General features: G+C 51.2%; 1 protein-coding gene across 1 annotated transcript in view; it reads left to right on the forward strand.

The window, feature by feature from the left end:
• Nucleotides 1-5008: 5008 nt before the first annotated feature.
• Nucleotides 5009-21024, forward strand: part of PREX1 (phosphatidylinositol-3,4,5-trisphosphate dependent Rac exchange factor 1) — a 165093-nt gene continuing 149077 nt past the window's right edge. Inside the window, exon 1 of the mRNA XM_084775034.1 lies at nt 5009-5313. Within this exon, the coding sequence (XP_084631160.1) occupies nt 5110-5313 (204 nt within the window). The 5' untranslated portion in view covers nt 5009-5109. The remainder of the gene's footprint in view (nt 5314-21024) is intronic.

The raw sequence follows: 21024 nt of genomic DNA on the forward strand, positions 1-21024 counted from the left end.
CCGAGGCAGCTTCCCAGCCCCAGATGTCCAAGTCTTTATGATCGTGCAGTGCTCATACCTGGCTCCTCTCCCACTCGTGGCTCCTCCTACAGTGATCCCTCTTGCAGTTCCCTGAACATGAGGGGCCAGCCTCCAGCCTCTACAACTGATGTTCTTGATGCTGGGCCGCAGGCAGCATCTACTCCTGCTTTACTGGCCTTTTCAGACATAAGAGTGGGCACCTTACTGAGGTTCATTGCTCTCTGTGCCAAACATTCCTGATGAGATTTCTCTCAAGCTGCAAACCAACTTCCTTCCTTCCTTCCTTCCTTTCTTCAATCATCCATCAATTCACCTGTCTGGCTAACATTGGCTTGCTGGTAATGTTCCTGCACAGAAGTCACGAGCTTCCCACAGGCCACTGGTGGCATCTAGGAGGTGAGAGGTGGTGTGGTATGGACGTGGGTTCAGACACCCGGTGGCCAAGTTCATGGAGGTAGGCACATGAGAGGCTTCTGGTTTCCTTCTTTGAGGACCAGACCCTCTTTCCCAGAATTTTGTGTTGATTGGTTTGAGGTATTCTGCTGGCTAGTTTGATACCCATGGCTACTGGGAGCTTGGGTCCCCAGTGCCTGCTTTAGGGTACTCTTGGCATGGCAGGTACATAAACTTCTGTTTAGTTTTATTTACTTTTTTGAAACAGGGTCCCACATTGCCTTGTACTTTCTATGCAATGAGGATAACTGCTGAGCCTCCTGCTTCCAACTCCCAAGGACAGGCCCACACCAGCGTGTCCATATATACGTGTATGTGTGTGTGTGTGTGTGTGTGCGCGTGCGCACACACACACACACACACACACACACACACACACACACACACACTTAAAGGAATGTTCCATCATGCCCAGCATAAGCTTCTTTTGAAAAAAAAAAAGTCTACTATTTGTGACTTTGCACATTAGCAAGCTTATACGAACCAACTGACACAGTGACCCAGTTCAGGCTTCTTCAAAGCCTCTTTTCTCACCTGTGAATCAGGGATGTTCCTGACAATAACCACACAAAGGGAAAGGGGGCAAATCGGATGCACGTCTTAGTAATGCCTGTTGCATAGTGCAGACCAGAAACACCAGTGATGAGGCTGGGGTCCCAGCCTGAATAAGGGGCTGGGGACAGTCTCAGCGCAGCCAAAAAGAAGGGGGGAGGGGGAAAAAGGTAACTCTGTCCCCAAACCACTCTCTTTTCAACAAAGGCTCCAGGAACTAGGTTTGCCTTCAAATTTTGGTAACCAGCTGCTGCAAAAGTGGTATTTGAAGAGGGTGTGGCTGTTTGTATGGAGAAAACTGTTGGCCTTTGTCAAAGTTGCCACGGGGCACTGATGGAAATCTGGGATTGGACTTGGCAGTCCTAATTTTCGAGCTTTAGATCCAGGAAACAAACTGGGGTGGGGTGGGGAGCCAGACTTGTAAATGTGTGGCCCTACATCTGTGGAAGCCATTGGCAGGCCCATTGCAGAATTCAAGATGCGAGCCCGTCAGCTTTGCTCTCTGGGAAAGTGGTATTCTGGGTATCAGCATCCCTGTGGGATGTCTGCACTGGGGGCAGGTAATGTGACTCAGTAGACAGAGTGCCTACTTAGCATGCACAAAGCCTCAGGTTCTAGCCTCAGCCCTGCCTAAAGCAGGTGCGGTGGTGCACACTTACGATCGTAGCGCTCGGGAAGTGGAGGCAGGAGGATCACAAGTTTAAGGTCATTCTTGTGTTCATAGTGAGTTTGAGGCTAGCCTGGGGTATTTGAGACCTAGTTTCAGAAACAAAAAAGAAGTGTGTGTGCGCGCGCGCGTGCGTGTGTGCACGTGTGTGTAGATGATGATGGTGGCCATGTGGTTCAAACTGGTTTGTTATTAATAACTGTGCTGATAGCTGGGCGTGGTGGCACACTCCTTTAATTCCAGCACTTGGGAGGCAGAGGCAGGTGGATCGCTGTGAGTTCGAGGCCAGCCTGGTCTACAAAGTGAGTCTAGGATAGCTAAGGCTACACAGAGAAACCCTGTCTCAAAAAACTAAAAACCAAAACAACAACAACAAAATTGTGCTGATACAGTAGGCGTGGCCTGGGGTTGACTCGTGCAAACCCCAGCTCCTGCTCACCAGGAATAGAGGAATCGGCTCATCTAAGGGTGGTGGTGGTAGGGGGAGCAATTGGAGAAGTGAACTCATGTCAATTAAAGTGTTGCAGCTACAGATCAAGGCAACTGCACTCAATTAGCTTAAGTAACAAAGACATTAAGTTTTTAAAAAAATATAATACAAGTGGTCCAGAGGCTGCATTTCTGTAGTCTGTTAATTCAGGAAGTCAGCGACATCGAAGATAAGAGGTACTTTCCCATCTGTCATTTCGCATCTGACCAGTGCACATTCAGCAGCGGTCTTCCTCGAGGTCTCCAGAGGGCTGCCATTCCTCCAGGCACCATGGCCTCACTCAATTAGAGCAGTTTGGAGTTAAGGGATGATCCGGCAGCGATGTAAGCACTTTGGATACCAGGCATCTTAATCTACACAACGGCCCTGTGAGGTAAGACACTCCTATTGGCCCAGACTGGAGCCTCGAAGCTCAAAGACAGTAAGACATTTGCATGGCCATGTTCTGAGTAAGCCTTAGGAACAAAGCTCTGGGCCTTTTCTGAGAAAACAATGTCCTTTAAGCCCTTGCTAGCCTGTGTTTTCTTCTCCTATGGCAAATCAGTCCTAACAGTCACGGACACCCCAATCAGCCCATGAGTGGAATCAGTAAAAGTCCACACTGACTGCATGCTCAAAGCCACCTCCTTGTATTAACTCCCGCATGGGTGACCGGTGCACTGGTACTCACAGAAAAGCCAGCATGGGCCTAGGTGTGGATACACACACTGTAACCCCAGCACTATGGGGGCTGGGGCAGGAAGGTGAGGAGTTCAGGGGTGTCCTGGGGTACATGAGACCCTGTCTCAAAAATTCCAACAAAGCAATAAAAAACATCTACAAGAAACTCAGACATGTGTGCTAGGCAGTGTCACTGTCCCAGGGTGGGGAAGACACAGAGACATATCTCAGAAGTCTGAGAGGGAGGAAGAGGATGTGAGAAAGGAGTGAAAGGTACCACTTGTGTGTGCATTTGATGCTACCCTTGGTCACAGGTGGAGAAGGAGATTGTCACTCACCGAGCATCTACTGTATACCAGCTGCCTGTGTGGTGTGTTTCAATGGTTCTCTGGCTACCTTAGGAGACACTGACAGCTCATGATTGCAGATGGGGTGCCCCTGGCACTCTGTGGGTAACTGTGCACTGCTATGCTCCTACAACAGAGAACTACCCTAATCCCAAATGTCACTCATCCTGGGTTTGCTCCCTCAGACTCTCATCTTACAGATTAAAAAAACAGAGCTTCCCAGAGGTGAGGTGCCTTGGCCAAGGTCACCCAGCCAGCTGGATTTGAGTGGCACAATGATGCTGCCACCAGCTAGGGAGTAAGCAACGATTTCAAGACAGGGGCCACTGAAACTCAGAAAGGTGCTGGATGCTTCTATGGACAGAAGCAGGGTTATGCCAGGGCAGCTCAGGAATGACAGGCTAACGACCTTTCAGAGACATTGCTCCATGACCCACAGCTGACAGGCTCAGTGCTTCACATCCATCTATCCAGGATGCCATGCTCATGCCAAGGCCCACGTCAAATGTCACAGGGCCCAAAGGCTCTAAAAGAACAAGGTCACGAGTGGCAGCAGCTACCACACTCTCTTCTATCCTTGGGCAAATGATAGTTTTACTCCAAGGCCCCAGAGAACTCTTCTAGGCATCTTGAAGGGAAGTAAATAGGTTAATATGCTCCTAATGCTCCTGCCCCAGAGATGATGACAGTCCAGAGGGACAGTTATGTGAAATTCCACAGGAGACAATAGATCAGCTACCTGCCAGGTAGGGACTGAACGTGTGGTTTAGACAGGGGCCAGGTCACGACGCCAGCTGACAAACGCAGGCATAATTAAGAGTGGAGATAGACTTTTTGGCTGTTAAAATCACTTCCCAGGAAGTACAGTCCAGCCTTATGCTGGTCCCTAAAAGCAAGGCATTATTGTTCTTCTCTTTGTATTGAGGCAAACGGAAGAGCTTTAGATGGGGGACACCAACCATGGTCACCAGTGACGGGTTGAACGCCAGTAGCTGACTCGGGGTCCCAGTGACTCTTGAGGGTCCACATTCTCTGTAAGGGAAATGAGCACGTGAGCTGAGCGTTTGCAAGATCAAGGTCACACGGAGCAGCTGGCTGGTAGCAGGGTCCCCATCTTGGCCGCATCTAAGGTGGGGACCGGGCTTCCTGCAGCGCTCACCCAAGTGGGCACCTTTGCTTGGGTATGGAGAGCGCCAGGGCAGCAGGCGCAGAGCTCCGACGAGAGAGAAACAGAAGAGCGGAAAAAGATGCAGTCAGAGTTCTCCTTTCAAGGTCGCGGCAGGCCCAGGACGCAAGTGGCCAGGTCAGTAGGGCGTCCCTGGAAGAGCGTGGTGGTCGCTGGTCCGATCCCTACGGATCACCCACAGAGTGTTCCCTAAGCGTGGGTGGCGCGAGGACCTATGAGTGCACTCACGGAGCTGCTGAGTAGGACTTAGCAGAGCCACGACCGGTGCGCCCAGAGCGATGCGTCTACAGCCCCGAACTCTTGCTGCCCCGAATTCTGGCTGTGCCGTGAGCGCTTGAATCTGCTCTTAGCCGACGCTCCCTGGCAGAGGGATGGAGGCTCCGCCCAATCCCCATTAGGCTCCGCCCAGTCCTCCACCAACCTCCGCCCCAGCTCCAGCCAGTCTCCATTAGTCTCCGCCCAGTTTCCTCACAAGGTCCCGCCCTCGTCCCGTCTATTTTCAACAAAGCCATCCCCCACGCCCACTCTCTGACTGACCCCGCCTCTTCCCCCTCCTAGCCCCACCCCAGTCTCCTCCACCAAGGCCCCGCCCCTCTCCGCCATGGCTCCGCCCAGGTCCCGCCTCCGCTCCTCCTGCCGGGGGCCCGCTGAGCGGCGCCTGTCCGGGATGAGGAGCCCGGACGCCTGAGCCGCGTCGCGACCTCGGCGCGGGAAGTTCGGGCGCCGCGCGGCGATGGAGGCGCCCGGCAGCGGTAGCGGAGACGGCGGCGGGGACCCAGGCGGAGACGGTGCGCAGCCCGACGCTCGCGGCCCCAGCTCCGGGCCGTGCGCGGCCGCCCGCGAGTCGGAGCGCCAGCTGCGCCTCCGTCTGTGCGTCCTCAACGAGATCCTGGGCACCGAACGCGACTACGTGGGCACCTTGCGTTTCCTGCAGTCGGTGAGCTCCCGCCACCTGTGGCCGGCCGGCCCGCGCTGCGCTTTTGTCTGTGAAGCTCCTCGCCTTGTGCATAGTTTGAAAATGATTACATCCGCGCGGCCGCTGCCCGGGGCCCCGCTGGTGGCCGGTGTAGGGAGAAAAGCCGGGACAGGGGCTCTGAACACTCTTAGTTGCCCCAGGGCCCTCTGCGCTCCTCAGCCGTGTCCCCAGCTCGAAATGCGGAGACACAGCCTTAGATTGCAAAACAGCATCGGAGTGCGCCCATGTACCACGCACCTTACATGGGTCTCAGCAGGCTGAGCCGTTACCCGGCTCATCAGTACCGCGCTTATATTTTCCGATCCTTAAGACCCGGGAAGAGTTCGCCTCGAGAAAGGATAAGTCCCTTGCTCTGGATAGCACAGCTGGCTACGTAGGGCTGGATGCAGGGCTGTGTGACCCAGGGCAGCACCGCGGGGGCTTTAAACCACGGTGCGTAAGCTGCCCTGGTGTTTCTAATGAGAATGAGGAAGGGGCCACTTCCCTACCCTCCTAGGAAGTGAGAAAACAGGAGGGGGTGGGATGGGTTGGTTTGGGAGACCTGAGGGCTTTAATCTCCGTGCCTCCTGCTGGGGCCGCTTTAACTCTTGGGTTGGAGGAAGTCTTAACCTTGCTTCAGGAAGGGCGCGCGCGCGCGCGCGCGCGTGTGTGTGTGTGTGTGTGTGTGTGTGTGTGTGTGTGTGTGTGTTGTTTCAGAGACCCCTGAACCACACTGTAGCTCCCTACTTCTGGGAGAAGAGACATTCTGGGGGTACAGGGGAGTCTGTGTGAGGTGGGGGGGGGGCAGATTCCTACTCAGGGAGGAGGGAGTACAAAATGTGTAGAGGCATTGAAAGCCATTTGGCCCAGGGATCTTTCTGGAAAGGATAAGACAGGGTTGGCTTTCTTTCCCATTTCTTCCTTTCACAGGAGAGAGAGAAAGGGTGGGGGGGGTAAGGAGAGAGAAGAGAGAGAAATCGCCTAGCTTGAAGCTGACAGTTCCTAAATGAAAGATGCAGCCACTCTGGCATTGCTGAGCAATGCCAGATTCTAGGGAACTCCTGACTTCCCCCTCTCAGAGCCTTAAAAAGAAACAGGAAATGTAAACCAGTTTTTATATTAATGGGGAAAAATACACCCCCCTCCCATCTGCACCCCTGGTTGTTGTGCTGGGTCAGCTGCGGTTTTAAACTGTCCATATGCAGAGTCTGGGGAGCTAGGATAATGGAAATTGACTGGAGTCCACATTCTTAGAAGTAAAACGGAAAAAAAAAAGTTTTCTCTGGCTTTCATGTCATTTCCAGGACACCTGTCATTTGTGGACAGCCATTCATGTGTAAGACTGGTGCTTTCAGAGATGAGCCAGGCTGGCTTTGATGTGTCTTGAAGCACACGGGGCCACCTCTGCTGACCTCAGTTTCCCCACCTGTACAAGAGTAGGGAACCCTAGGCCGCTTTTTCTGCGTTGCCCTCACTTGAGTCCCCAGGCCAGTGGCAGAAGTGGAGGACTGATTGTGTAACCTGAGTAGCATGCCCTGCCCTGTGAGCCCCGGAGGCCACCTCTGGCCTCTGGGGAATGGCCCTCGGGCAACCCGAGACCATTTAGTCCTGGAAGCCTGGAGTGAGAGCTGCAGGCTCATCTCTGCCACCAAGGCTTGCCTGCCTGCAGCAGGCGCAGAGAGAGAGACTGGCAGCTCTCCTGGGGCTCTCTCTCTCTACCTCAACTTGTCAGCTTTTGTGCACCCTGACTGAAGGGTTCCCGTTCACCTGGCTCTTAGGGAGGAGCCCGTGTAGTTTACAACGGCAAGATGGGTTCTTTAAAAAGTCCAGACTTAGGGCTGCTGGGATGGCTCAGAGAGTTCAAGGCACTTCACTTGTCCCTAAGCCTGAGGACCTGAGTTTGATCCCTGAGACCACACCATGGTATAATATCGGCCCCCAAATAAACAAATAGTAAAACAATAGCTTCAAATTCAGAACCAGACTGTGTGGTGTGAGGCCTTTGCATCTGTGGCTTTAGGCAAGCCGGCTTGATCTCTTTGGTTGTGGATTCTCGTGTAAAATGGAAGAGGACAACAGATCTTGTTCTGTGTGTTTGTAACTTATCTAGAGCCCTCTAAGCGTTGCCTGCAGGCACTAGCTCTGCAAATATCAACTGGAATTATGAGTTATGTGACAAGTAATCTTAGAAGTGGGTAGGGTGGTAGGCTCAGCTTCCACAGAGCAGGGTGGTCACAGGGGGCTGCCTGGAGGAAGTGAGGTCTGAGTCTTCAGCAAGAGAAAGCCTGGGGACTTTCAGCGAGTTCCCCTTTGACCTCTGAACTCCAGCCACAGAAACTAATGGGTCTGTTTTGATCCCCTTCTGGGGCTTTGGGGCTCCTTCAGTGTGTCCACACTGGATTTGGGCTGAGCCCTTCCTCATCTCCTAGGGAGTTCCTAGGACCTCTGTTTAAGAAGCAGAAAGAGGCAGGGATGTTTTGTGAAGATGTTGACACATCTTAGGCCGCTATAGAGGTTGAGTGACCATGCTAGGGGTGGTGAGGTGTGGTGTGGCCAGATCTTGGCTGGGAACCTTGGGTCTCAGCTGTGAGGTCTTGGGCTGTCTTGGGCAGTGCCAGTGGGGACAGTAACATGACAGGTATCACCATGTAGGAGCTGACCCTTGTCATTTACTGTCCAGCATTTTACGTGTGGCAGCCACTTAACCCAACTTGAGAAGGGGGCTCTTGGCATGCCCCTGGCAGATGAGGAAACTTGAGGCGGCAGGTTGAAAAGAGCTCCCTGGTAGCTCGTGTCCTCTTTTGCTCTGAGTCTGTTGATGATGAAGGTGGGGCTCTCGAGTTAGGCCAGACATGGGTTTTCCTCCATAGACCAACTTGTGCCATGCCTCAGTTTGCACATCTGTACTGTGGGTGTAGCATAGCACCTATTTGATAGGGCTGTCATGAAACTGGAATGGACCTAGTTAGCTCCTACTGCCTGATACACAGTAGCTGGTTGGAGACTGACGATGGTGTTCTGGGGCAAGAGTTGGGGTAGGTGGGCTGAGGTAGATGTGATGTCCCTTTAGGGCTTAGAATCTTCTCAAAGGAAGAAGCTGAGTGAGTCTTCACCCCCTGTGCCTTGGCTGGATTGGCTAGAGTCTTGGCAAGGAGGCAGACACTGCACAGTGGGCAGAGAGATCTGGTGGGGTCCATCAGCCCTATTCCAAGGACTCCCCTTGGCTAAGGACAGAGATCTGCCATTACTAGGCACCCAGAGGGTCTTCTCAGAACTGCCCTGGCTGGGGTCCTTGAAAGGAGCTAGGATTGTGGGCACAAAGCTCCCAGAATGCATCTGGTGGTTCTGCTTTTTGGGGGAGGAGACTAAAAGATTTTCTCTCTGGAGCCTGCTCACCAAAACAAGAAATTGTGGTTTGCATAGTCACTGCTTGGTGTTTTTTTTTTTTTTAAAGCTCTTGTTTTCCTAGCCTTACCCTAGGGAGAAGGGCTTGGGCTGGGGGTACAGGGCACATTTTGGGTTCTGCAGTCATCCAGTCAGAACAAGTACCTAGTGGCTTTGGGCCTCTTCAAGTGCCTATGTTTGGAAAAGTAGGGTGCTGGGAAGTGTGTGCAGAGCAGTTCTGCTTTGGGCATGTAAACAGTAATTGTGGGGCTGGGGAAACAGCTCAGTGGAGAAAGCACTTGCCTTGCAAGTGTGAGGACCAGGGTTCAGCTCTCTAGAACCCACATAAAAGCTAGGCAGGTGTGCTGGTGGAGGTGTGATCCTTGGGGGCAGTGTGACTAACCAGAGGGAAGGCTGGGGGCTCGATCAGAGACCCTGCCTCGGCGGTCTATAAGGAGGAGAGAGATCAAGGAACACAACTGGCATCAACTTTGGGTCTCTATATTCTTGTGCACACATGTGGATGCAAACTGGGCATGGTGGCGCACGCCTTTAATCCCAGTACTCAGGAGGCAGAGGCAGGAGGATCGATATGAGTTCAAGGCCAGCCTAGTCTACAAAGTGAGTCCAGGACAGCCAAGGCTACACTGAGAAGCCATGTGTCAAAAAACAAACAAACAAACAAAAAACAAAAAAAAAATTGCATGCACATATACACATACATGTGCACCTGCACACACATAGGACAGAGAGCCTGAACCAGAAGTCAATGAAAACTTTAAAAAATTTAGTTTATAAGTTTATCATATTTATTTATTTTTTTATTTGTACGTGTGTATGTACACATGTGCATGCATGTGTGCACACACATATGTGCTACAGTGCATGTGTGAAGGCCAGGGGACAGTGTGAAGCAATCTGTTTTCTCCCCCCTACCATGTTAATCCAGGGATCAAACTCAGGCCATTAGTCCTGGAAGCCTATCCTTGCCCACTGAACCATCTTGCCAGCTCCCCAATTTAAATTAATTTATTTGTGTTTGAGAAAATATCTTATGTAGCCCAAGCTGACAGTGGAGGCTGACTTTGTCACGTAACGAAACTTCCTGGAGAGGAAACGTGCTCATCTACTCATTCCAGATAGGGAGCCCACAACAGACCAAAGTATGGACACCACCAAAGTCCAACTTGGTGAACCAGTAAGCTTTACTGGGGTTACTTACAGGAATATGGGTGAAGGGTGATTTATAAGAGCAGAAATGACTCAAAGACAGCTGCATCACCAAGGCACACCCCAGCATGAGTGACAGCTCCCAAAAGCCGGGAAACCTGGAGTGCACTGCATGGCCTGCAGGCAGCACAGCAGATGGGGGGCTGTCCCTCTAAGTACCTCAGTTGGTCTAACCCTCTTCCAGCAGGTTGGCTGGTTTCTGTTTCTTCCAGGCAGCTTGTCTGACAGGAAGCTAGTGGGCCTAGTGAGTCTGCTCAGTTTCGGGGAGTTCCTGAAGCGACTTTGTTGTTGTTTACCTCCCTGCTAAGCTAAGGAGCTCCCCATGCTGAATGGGATGTTTTCATCTTGGAGGAGACTGTTACACAACACTCCACCCCTTCCTCTTGTTCTTACGTCCTTCCTGCCCCAGCTCCCGGCCATGATCCCTGTGCCTCTGAGAGGGGTGACTATGGATGTCCACCTACGACTTAGAAATAGGCCCCCATGCCCCAGGAACGTCACTTGTTCTCAGGAGCCTTACCAGTGGGTATGAGTTGGGCTGATAACAGGTGACCCATGGGTGTAAGCACATGTTTAGAAGGCTCATCACATCCATCTAGTAAAACCATAGAAGTTGCTCAGCCAGTGGGACTTAGCGCCTCCAAGAGACAGATTTGGGGCTGGCTTACAGTACCACATATAAACTCTTTCTTGTGGAGTTGGCCTTAAGTCCATTTGGAAGGCTGGACTCGCCGCGACAGCTGAGCCACCACTGCACAAGCAGGTACAGCCTGCCTGGCCTGTCAGTATTTTAGCTCGCAGGGTCCGTAGCCAGGCAGGAGTGTTGATCGCAGTTCTTCTCCAGCAGCAACTTGCAGGGCCACCTCTGGTATTATAAAACATCATCTAGGGGCTGGAGAGATGGCTCAGTGGTTAAGAGCACTGACTGCTATTCCAGAGGACTGGGGTTCAAATCCCAGCACCCACATGGCAGCTCAGAACTCTCTGTGGCTCCCAAGATCTGACATCTCCACACAGACGTACATGCAGGCAAAACACCAATGCACATAAAATAAAGGTGACTAAGGAAATAACTAAATAAAGCCATCTGGTAGGCAGGGAGTTTCCACCTCAGCTCCAGCTTAGTCTCTTCATTTCTTACAGTCATAGCACGGGCATGTGGCGTCTTCAGCAATAGGGTCTTACCTTCTAGTTTTGGCATACAACCAACAGCAGTAGCAGTGACCTTTATGGTTTGTGGGGCCTTTGGGACTTCCCTGGCCGACAGCCTATAGGGAGGCAGCTCGCCCTTTGGACTAGGGGCTTCATTTAGTAGCCTTATGGCCTCTGGAAGTGCCCTTTTGGAATTTTTTTTTCCCCTTTCAATGAACCCAACCCCAGTAAGGTTTTTGAGGTCAGTGGAAGTACTGTTGGCTTTCCCAATCAGCAAAACACTCAGAGGCTTTGCAGCATTACGTCGTCTATATAACAAAAACCTTTTCCAGATGATGGACAGGACAAGGCAACATCCCAAGCTGCCATCTCATAACAAATTGTGGGGCCATTACCAAGATGGCCTTGGTGAAGCTCTCCGGAAGTCTGTTGTCATCTGCTCTCACTGCCGGGTCATCCCAGAGGTTCACACCTGAGATACTAAAGGCGAACATAAGCAAGGTCTAATATAGCATGGGAGGGTTCCATTAAATTGGCATCAGTTGCTTCCTCCGCAGCCCGCGCTTGGGTACAAAGCGTGGAGAGGTGGATAACTTAATTAGCTCCCTGTAATCCTTAAGTCATTCTCTCTGAGCCATTGTGTTTCCATATCCCGGAGCTCTTCCACAGAGCCTCTGCGTTTCTGCACACCTGATGAGCTCAGTGAGCCTGACTTTAAATCTGCTCAGCTCTACTCAGGACAGAGAGGGAATGAGGCCCTGTTCTTCCCAGTGGCACCTGCTGGCTTTCTGCGTCAGAGCTGCCCAGAGTTGGCAATGTGGATGTAGCTGTGTCTGTTGGTACTCCATCTACTGTACCTGGTTGTTGGGGGATTTCCTGACTGGGAAGAACATCTCCACCCCTAGTATAAATATACCTAGGTAAATATACCCTTCTTAGACTGGGGCAGGGGGCGGATAATTACCCACCCTTGGGACAGGCATGATCGTCTTCACCTGTGTTGTTCTAGAACATGTCTTCTGTGAACTGCTCTTCGGGCTTTTTTTTTTCCCTCTTAAAGATTTATTTATTGTTTATACAGTATTCTGCCTTCACGTGAGCCAGCAGGCCAGAAGAGGGCACCACATCTCTTTATCGATGTTTAGGAACCACCATGTGGTTGCTGGGAATTGAACTCAAGACCTTTGGAAGAACAGCCAGGCTGTTAACCTTTGAGCCATCTCTCCAGCCCTGCCCCTTGGGCTTTAAAGCCGCCCAGAAGCCCCTTAGCATGCAGTTTGCCTTTATACCAGTTCTTCCCTTAGAATTCCAGTTTGATACAAATCTTGCCACATTTGTCTTCCAGTAACCCAGACAGACCTCTTCCTCTGCTTTACTTTTTACTGTCCCTAGGATGCTCTCTCTTCATCACTTAGTGAGCTCTCATGCTGGTCTAGTCCCTGAGATCTGCCAAAAGCCTTTCCTACTTTAGAGAGATCTTGCCCCACGGGGCTGGAGAGGTGGCTCAGAGGTTAAGGGCACTGACTGCTCTTCCAAAGGTGCTGAGTTCAGTTCCCATCAATCACGCAGTGACTCACAGCCATCCATAATGTATGATCTGATGCCCTCTTCTGGCCTGCAGGCATACATGCAGGCAGAGCACTGTATACATAATAAATAAATCTTCAAACAAACAAACAAAGATCTCGCTCCACTGAAGGACTCTGCAAAGCCTAATGCTTGCTCCATACCAGTTCAAGGTCCCTGCTGGGTTAGTCTTTCTTTAACTTCTCTGAACACACTTCTATCTGACTCAGTGAACTGGGGATCAAACACAGCTCCTCTTATTCCTAATCCTCTCAATAGCGCCTGCCCGATGCCTCCTCTATGGTCCCTCTGCTGGGGGACCTCAGACGGAGATAACCAAGTGCTCATAGTGGCTCTGGTAAACCAGTCCGTCAGGGACTGGTTTCCTTGATGCTGTCTCAGGTCATGCAGCCTTTGCCTTAAGGTGGGATGAGAGGTCACATCACTCACTCAGTTTTCCTGTGTCTACAGCAGCCGGACCGGTTCCATCTGCTCTCATGTGTGAGGCCCAAAGCCTCATAAGCCACAAGCTCTTTCACTGCTTGCTTAAAAGTCTTCCCTAATTCCAGCAGTTTAAGTGACGAGTATTTTCTGATCATGTTTTTTTTCATTGGACCATGGTTAAATGCCCCTATCTGCATTCTGTATTACAGATTTTTTTTTATTTTTCTACTAAAGGTTGGACTTGAAGATATATTTGATTGCTTCTACCATCTCCTTTCTCATCCTCTTGTTAACCTAATTCAGTTGCCAAAGCAGAGGCTAACGTGGCTAGCCACATCTCCCTTCCTTGTTGCAGTTGCTCCTTTATACAAACAAGCTCCTTCTCAGCTTCCATATCAGCCTCAAGGCATGCATTTCTAACAGTACACATCAGAGGCCAGGCAAATAGTCTCAACTTTTATGCACTATGCAAAGACTGCAAGATTTCTTCTAAGCTTTTAACTGTGTTGAGTTCATATGGTGGACCCCACTCATCAGGCAGTTGCGCTTCTCCGTACCACACAGACTAAGACTGCCATCCTCAGCTTCCTCCCACAGACACTACCAATCCTGATGGCTCAGCCTGAGTTGCATGTGTCACTACCAAGGACCATGCAACTGTTGTCATAGCACAGAGGCACACTAACCTCCACCGTACAGGAGAGGATGACTCTATTGGGGTTCCCCCTCAGGGATCTGAGCCTCAGTTGCGTCCCTTACTGTCCGCAGTCAGGATGATGCACTCACTCCTCCTCAACTCATCTTTGGTTCAGTCATGTCCCTGTTTGGGCACCAATTATGTTGTGTGACAAGATTTTTTCCTGGGGTGCTGAAACACATTCATCTACTCACCCCACAAAGGGAACCCAAGATAGACCAAAGTATGGACACCACCAAAGTCCAACTTGGTGAACCAATGAGTTTTATTGGGGTTACTCAATGCATATGAGTGAAGGGTGACTTAGAGGAGCAGAAATGACGCAAAGACAGTTGCATCCCCAAAGCCTGCCCCAGCATGGGTGACAGTTGACAAAAGCTGGGAACCTGGAGTGCACTGCAAGCTTGTTGGCAGCTAGCTCCACAGGTTGGAGAGTGTCCTTTCCGGGTGCCTCGGATGCCCTGAATCTCTTTCAGAAGAAAGAAGAAGCTGGTTTCTGCTTCTTCCAGGCAGCTGGTCTGGTCTCAGAGTCTTCTTTGCAGCTGGCTCTGCTTACTCTGGCAAGGAGGGGCCTAGTAAGTTGGCTCAGTTTCAGGGAGTTCTTGAAGCTACCTTTTTTTTTGTTATCTCCCTGCTTAAGGAGCTCCTCTGAAGGATGGAATGGTTTAATCTGGGAGGGGACTGCTATGCTATTTCTGGTCCTCCTCTCTCCTGTTCTGAGTGCTGAGATTACAGGCATATGCTACTGCAACCCATTTATATACTGCTGGGGATCGAACTCTGGACTTCTTGTATGTCAGGCAAGTACACTACCAATTAAATTACTCAATTGCTTGTATATTGGGGATGAGACCCAAAGGTCTTGCACTTGGTAGAAAGCTCAGCAAACTTTCTACCACCGAACCATATCTCTGACCTTGTTGAGAACCCTAGGGATAACATCTCAGGCGTCAAGGTTCGGTAGCCCCATTTTTTTCCCATGGTCGTGGCAAGCGGAGCCCTGGACAGACGGGAATGTGGGCACTGACTACATTTCTCAGAGCGCAGGTATTTATGAGATGCCTGCTGCCCCTTCCAGACTGTGAGCCGGGCTCTGGGAGTGCAGCTGCCAACAGGGCACATGCGGCTCTTGTCCTTCAGAGGACGGCTGCGCCTAGGAATGAATGGCTTTTTCTCAGACACAGGAAACTCATTCACCATTATCCTCACGCTCTTGTCCCGGTAGCCACGGATCCTGTCACTCCAGGAGAGATGGATGGTGCTGCTGTTCCTGGCCTGGGCGACCTCAGGGCAGGGCCACTAGGCAATGCTCCCTTGACCAGGCCAAGGAGCCAGGCCCTGCTGGGCTGTGTGCCTCTCTCAGGCTTTTCCCTCTGAAGGGTGTCTTTGGAACAGTGGAGCCCAGCCAGCATCAGATAGCATTTGTTGATTGCTTTTTGTTTTCCTGGAAGGCAGCTCTCTGGGTAGAATCATGACAGAGGGGACTTACCGTGATCCAAGTGTGTGGTGTCCCCTGGACTCACTACCTAGCCGTGAGCCAGGGTAGAGTGGGCCCTCAGCCTGGTCTTCAGAAGGCTCTGCCAGCTAGAGAGTGAGCTGTGGGGCATGGGCTGAGCTTTTTGTTTATAGGTGAGAAGCTATGCTCTGTGCTCCATGTGAGGGCCAGTGGCCCTGGGGTTAACCAGGGTTCTAGCCTCAGAGCTCTGGGGGACTGTCAACTCAGAATCCAAGGTTCCAGGAAAGGTCCAAGAGGAGCCATCTGTTGACAGGGCACTCCGGGCTGGAGTCCTACACAGTGGGGCCACTCTGCATTGTGGGACAATTGTTAGTGTCATCTGTCATGAGCTAGATGCTAGGAACAGCCACTGCCCAGTGGGGACTGACTATCAGGAAAGTCTCAGAGCTCTCCAGATGTCTCATGAGGGGGCGGTGTGAACAGAGCCTCCTGATAAGAACCACTGGGCTGGGCTCTCCCTGGCTTCCAGCTTTGGCTTCCAACCTTTGGGTGCTCACGCACACCAGTAGCAGTATGGTAACTGATGGCACATGTATCGTGTGTGTGTGTGTGTGTGTGTGTGTGTGTGTGTGTGTGTGTAGGTAAGGACTTAGTGTGTTACGATTCTCACCCAGCGGTGTGGCCCCTGTGTTCTCTCTCTCTCTTTATGGATAAGAGCGCCCACTCAGGGTCTAGGCTCACCTTTTGACTCTGCTCCTGTGACCTTGAGCCTAACCCTGCACCACGGTTTGCCCATCTATGAAGTGTGCCTTCTTGCAGTGCATCAGTGATTTGCCCTCCGGAAGGTGCCCAGTGCTCGCTGAGTTTACACTGCAGGCTCCCTGTTGTCCATGGAAGTTGGGGGGTGGGGAGGGACCTTCAGCATAGGAAGTTTCGTGTGCTTCCTTTACTCTCCTTTGTCTTGTGGCTGGCACTCAGTATGTCTGTCCATGGCCTGGCTTCTTCCCTAACGTGGGTGGGACTGATAGGGATCCCTTGACTCCTGGCTGAGGGTGCCAGGCTGTTGCAGACTGGTGTTGGCAGGTGGCTGTCAGCCTTAGGGCCTGGGTTGTCTTCTACTGTTTGAAGGACCAATATGGAGGGCAGAGAAGAACGCTTCTACTGAGAGCTTTTCTTCATGAATTCACTTCCCATTTAGCCAGTGGACACAAAGTATGTACTAGGTTCCATGTCTGATGCTGGGTCTTGGTGTGTGCCTGGGACATGATGAACAGGCTGCTGTCTCACAGAGTCCTCAAACACCACAGAAAGAGAACACTTGAAAATGATGAGTTGTTAGAGTAATGACAAGAGGCCCTACTGTGTGCCAGGCACTACAGGATTATCACTGGCTCTTTGCATATACTCCTGTCGACACCACCACACTATACACACACACACACACACACACACACACACACATATTTTTTTTTCCCCCTCTGTTTTTCAAGACAGGTTTTTTTTTTTTGGTGTGTGTAGCTCTGGCCAACCTGAACCAAGCTGGCCTTGAGATCTGCCTGCTCCTGCCTCCTGAGTTCTGGGATTAAAGGCGAGTGCCACCATCACCTGGCTCAACCACACTTATTTTGCATCTGAGTCAATGATAGTGTTCCGTGGGGGTGTGGTAGAAGGCAGCTTGTGTGGAGGTCTGTGGAGCCTCTTCCCTCCTTTGTGGGTAGGAGGGAGGTGACACACTTGGCCCCCTCCAGGCACACCCCTTCTGCCCTCAGGCTGCTGTATGTCCCAAGGTGGTTCTCTTGGCCAGGTCTCAGCTTCCTTGAGGGTCTGGCCAGGTCACAGGGGTTGTGAAGGGGGCACAGGGGGGAGGAGTTTGGGCCTTTTGAAGCCAGCACGAAGATGAGGTGTGCTGGTGGCTTGCCTTCTGAGCCTCTTAAACCAGAATATGATGTGTGTGATGGGCCCAGCTTTCCTGTGACAGAGGAACACAGCCTTGTTTTCTGCTCAGGAAGTTAGTTGCCTGATTTAAAAAACAAAACAAAACGGTCTAGTGGCACCTCGGACCCCACCCTGCGCTCAGCCGTCCTAGTGTCATAGCAGGTTCTTTGTGTTTGTCTTGAGGTTTGCCCCCCTCCCCCACTCCTTCACTGCTGTGTGAACCCCTGGGCTGGTGGTGTTCAGACCCACTTCAGGGGAGGGACTCTGGGGACAGGAGGCTTGTCCAGAACCTCAGGTGGCTTCTCGGCACCAAGGTATCATCCTGCAAGGGCTGCTGTGTGGTCTCAGCCCTCCTCTTTCTCAAGCTGTTCTCTTTAATTGAGATATGATTCAGGTGCCATTGCCCTCCCTCGCCCTCCCTCGCCCTCCCTCGCCCTCCCCGCCCCAAGTGTGCAGCTTGTGGTTTTGAGCTTGTCGGCGAAGTTGTGCAATTCTCATCTTAGCCCTATCACCTCCTCACATCTCATCCGTCCTTTCTGAAGTGCACCGTGTGTACCACCCTTGGGGCCTTTGCACTTGCTCTATGTGGTATACTTTCCTCCTAGGCCCCTCCCCCGACCCAGGCTCACTCCTTCACTTCTTTCAGGCCTTTGCTCAACCCCCTCATCTCCCCTAGGTCTTGTCTGACCTCTCACCACCCCACCTCACCGCTTCTTGTCTCTTCTTTCCCCTGTGTGATTTCCCCAGTGGCTGACACTTCTGGTATTCTATTTAACGAGTGATGTCTTTCCCTTTCCCCAGAATGTCAGCTGGACCCAGATGGGAGTATTTCTGTTTCATTCACTCCTTTCTCTCTCCTTCAAGACCGCCACCTGGTGCAGAGTAGATACTCATTAAAGTTTTGTTGAATGGAAAGCCTTGCCTCTACGCACACACACACACACACACACACACACACACACACACACACACACACACGCCTGCGCTGTTACATAATATGGTGGGTTTGGATTATATAACTGCTGGTATTTTTGTGTAGACTTTGGGAACCTGAGATTAGAACAGTCTAGTGTTTTCTAACGTAGCCAAAGTTATGTGTGGGTGGGTGTGGGCAGAGGGGATTTGGTGCACGAGAACGTTCTACTGTATGGCATCCTGCTTAAGAGATCCTAAGGTCTGGGCCAGTCCGTCATAGTCAGACTTATCCCTGCCTCTGGGGTTGTGTGGACTTAGGGCAAGGAGCCATCCCTCTCTGGGCCTTGGTTCCCTTGCCTGTGAAATCGTTCAGGATGCTCAGTTCTGTGCCTGGAGGTGGTTCTTTCCTCTGGATTATGTTTTCTGTTGCCTCTGTTTCCCTCCTCTTTGCAGGAGGACAGAGGCTTGAGGAAAGCAGGACCCATGCTAAGTTGGTGGTTTATGGCCCTCAGCACTTGGCTCTCTGAGAACAGGTACCTGGCTGGCATAGCTGCCCACGGAATGAGAAGCTGTTCCCCAGTTGTTGCTCCAAGGGACCCCCAAGACTGATGAAAAGAGGAGTATTTTCCTCAGACACACAGCAAAACTGCTCCCCTTCCCATGCTGTTGTGGTCGGGGCTGGAGCGCTGCTGTTGGCTGCTGAGAGCTGAGGTCACTTGTCAGGTCCTGCAGATGCTCGGTCTGTTGTTGTTAATGAGTTACAGTAAGTTCAGCGGCTTACAACCACCCCTGTGTATTTCTTAGGGTTTCAGTGGGTCAGAGGCTGGTCGGATGCATCATACTGAAGCTGCAGTACAGGTGTCAGCCGGGGCTGGGATGTCATCTGAGGATGGGGAGGGAGGGGCTTAGCTTCGTCAGTATTACTATTGTTATTTTCCTGTGTGAGGAGATGGCAGTGCACACAGGGTTTTGGATGTGACAGGCAAGCTGTCTACCACTGAGCTCAGCCGTGTACCTATTGGCTGAATCTAGGCAAGGGCTCTACCATGTGTTAGGGATTTTAGGCGAGTATTGCTGAACCACACCTTGAGGCTATCCCTGGGAGGGTTCGAGGCTAGCTTTCCCTTGCTATGCCATGCCCCTAGGCTGTGCTCTGTGTTAGTCCGTAGGCAGAATTCATGTTTCTGTTTTATAGACCTGACATTCCCCTTTCCCCGCTGGCTGCGGTGACCATCATCACGTTTTTTTTTCTCCCGGTATAACCCGGCCTCTGTAACATGGTACTGAATATTCAGTGTCTTCTGTAATATTGATTGATTGGGTTGTAGGGCTGTAGAGATGAGCCCTGCCCATGGTACCCTTCCACTGGGGACTTTAAGCTCAGACCTGAGGGTAGTGGGGTGGCTGCCTGACTGTCCCCTTACCCTCAGATGCCATCTGCTCTTCCTCTGTGGATTGATAAGAGCTGAGGAAGCTATTCCAGTTGCATTGGTTTCTCCATATTGGGGCTTTTCCAGGCAACTTAACCCGCAGTGACTTCTGATTGAACTCAGTGCTCAGAGTGTACACTGGGGATTCTGAACCATTTGTACTGAAATGAAACTTGCTCCGTGACCCAGCCTAGGCACTGACTGATTAATCAACTCTTCCAGATGCATCAGAAAAGAACATATGTTCTGCCATGTTGAGCTGATGGTCTGAGGATGAGGTAGTGTTCTGGGTTTTTGCAGCCTTCCTGGTTTCAGTACCTCAGGCTCCGTTGATCACCGAGAAGGGTGTGGTCACCATTGAGGATGGACATGTGTCTTTCAGTTTTCACCACGTGCATTTTGTTCTGTGCTATGTGACTTTGCTGTTCTGTCTTCCTGAGGAGGTGATGACCCCTTTGTCATCATGGAACACATCTCTTTCCCCCTCCACACTCCTTATTTGGAAGCCTATTCTGTCTGTTACCACGGGCTACCACTTTTTCTTTGATTTCTACACCCTGTCCCAGTCTCTTTGTGTCTTGTTATCCCCAGTATATTTCTTTCTTCCTTCCTTTCTTTCTTTCTTTCTTTCTTTTTGAAGTTTTTCGAGACAGGGTTCCTCTGTGTAGCCTTGGCTGTCCTGGAGTCGCTTTGTAGACCAGGCTGGCCTTGAACTCACATCGATCCGTCTGCCTCTGCCTTCCAATACATTTCTAACAGGCACCGTACAGTTAGGCCTGGTTTTTCAAATCCATTCCAACAGCCACTGCTTTTTAATTATACAGTTTAGCTCACATATGTTTATTTTGATGATTGACATGGTTGATTTTAGACCCAGTGTCTTGACTCATCCTTCTGGTTTGAAAAAGGGTTCCCAGCCGTGCATGGTGCTGCACACCTTTAATCCCACCACTTGGGGAGGTAGAGGCAGGCTGATTGTTGTGAGTTTGAGGCCAGCGTGGTCTACAAAGGAAGTCCAGGACAGCCAAGGCTATGCAGAGAAAACCTGTCTTGAAAAACCAACCAACCAACCAACCAACCAACCAACCAACCAAAAAACCCAACCTGCTGGAAGTAGAAGGAATGGAAAGTGGAGGTGAATTGAATCTTAGCACCTCAGTGTGGTGAAAAAAAGGATCTACTCTACTTCTTTCTTCATTCACCCTGCTCTGGCCCCAGCAGCTTCCTTTCTGCTTATGACCTCCTGAGTCTTGCTGAGTCCTTACGACCAGCCCGAGTCTTTTTCTTTTGTTGTTCTTTCTGCATGGAGCACTGCCACCCGCTCTGCCTCAAGGGTCCCTACCAGGCTCATTTTCTGATGCCCCTTTATTGTTTTCTTCAGATTACTGCATTTCTAGGGACCCACATAGCCAGGAGTCACCTGTGTGTTCATGCTTCAGACTCTCCACATCCTGTCTACTGCGGCATGTCATTCATTGGCACAT

The sequence above is a fragment of the Acomys minous genome, assembly GCF_964271855.1.
Source record: "Acomys minous genome assembly, chromosome: 3".
NCBI classification, from domain to species: Eukaryota; Metazoa; Chordata; class Mammalia; order Rodentia; family Muridae; genus Acomys; species Acomys minous.